The sequence below is a fragment of the Penaeus monodon genome, chromosome 23 (assembly GCF_015228065.2).
Source record: "Penaeus monodon isolate SGIC_2016 chromosome 23, NSTDA_Pmon_1, whole genome shotgun sequence".
Classification (NCBI taxonomy): domain Eukaryota; kingdom Metazoa; phylum Arthropoda; class Malacostraca; order Decapoda; family Penaeidae; genus Penaeus; species Penaeus monodon.
In genome coordinates this window covers 7,971,936-7,972,181 of record NC_051408.1, presented here as the reverse complement: position 1 = coordinate 7,972,181, position 246 = coordinate 7,971,936, and the positions used below count along the sequence as shown (strand labels likewise).

At 38.6% G+C, this 246-nt stretch overlaps 1 protein-coding gene across 1 annotated transcript in view; it reads left to right on the top strand.

Moving 5' to 3' along the window:
* LOC119588119 (jouberin-like) overlaps positions 1-246 on the top strand; it is a 10,597-nt gene that overhangs the window by 8,629 nt on the left and 1,722 nt on the right. Inside the window, exon 9 of the mRNA XM_037936827.1 lies at positions 120-214. Within this exon, the coding sequence (XP_037792755.1) occupies positions 120-214 (95 nt within the window). The remainder of the gene's footprint in view (positions 1-119; positions 215-246) is intronic.

The following is a 246-nucleotide window of genomic DNA, read 5'->3' as shown; positions in this document are numbered from 1 at the left end:
ATGGTTATAGCTTTTAGATAGCAGACAAGGCATACATAACTAAAGAGATATCATAAAAGATATTTTGTAATTAATTGAAGTGAAATCTGATATCTGATATGTCTCTGTGTGATTGACAGCCACTACGGGGATGATTTGGTACCTCTGGGACAGTTGGCTACTGTCCTGTATGACTACCACAGTGTGGAGCGTGACGAACTCTCCGTTAAGCAAGGTACGATATGATTTTTTGCTTCATGTCTCTAA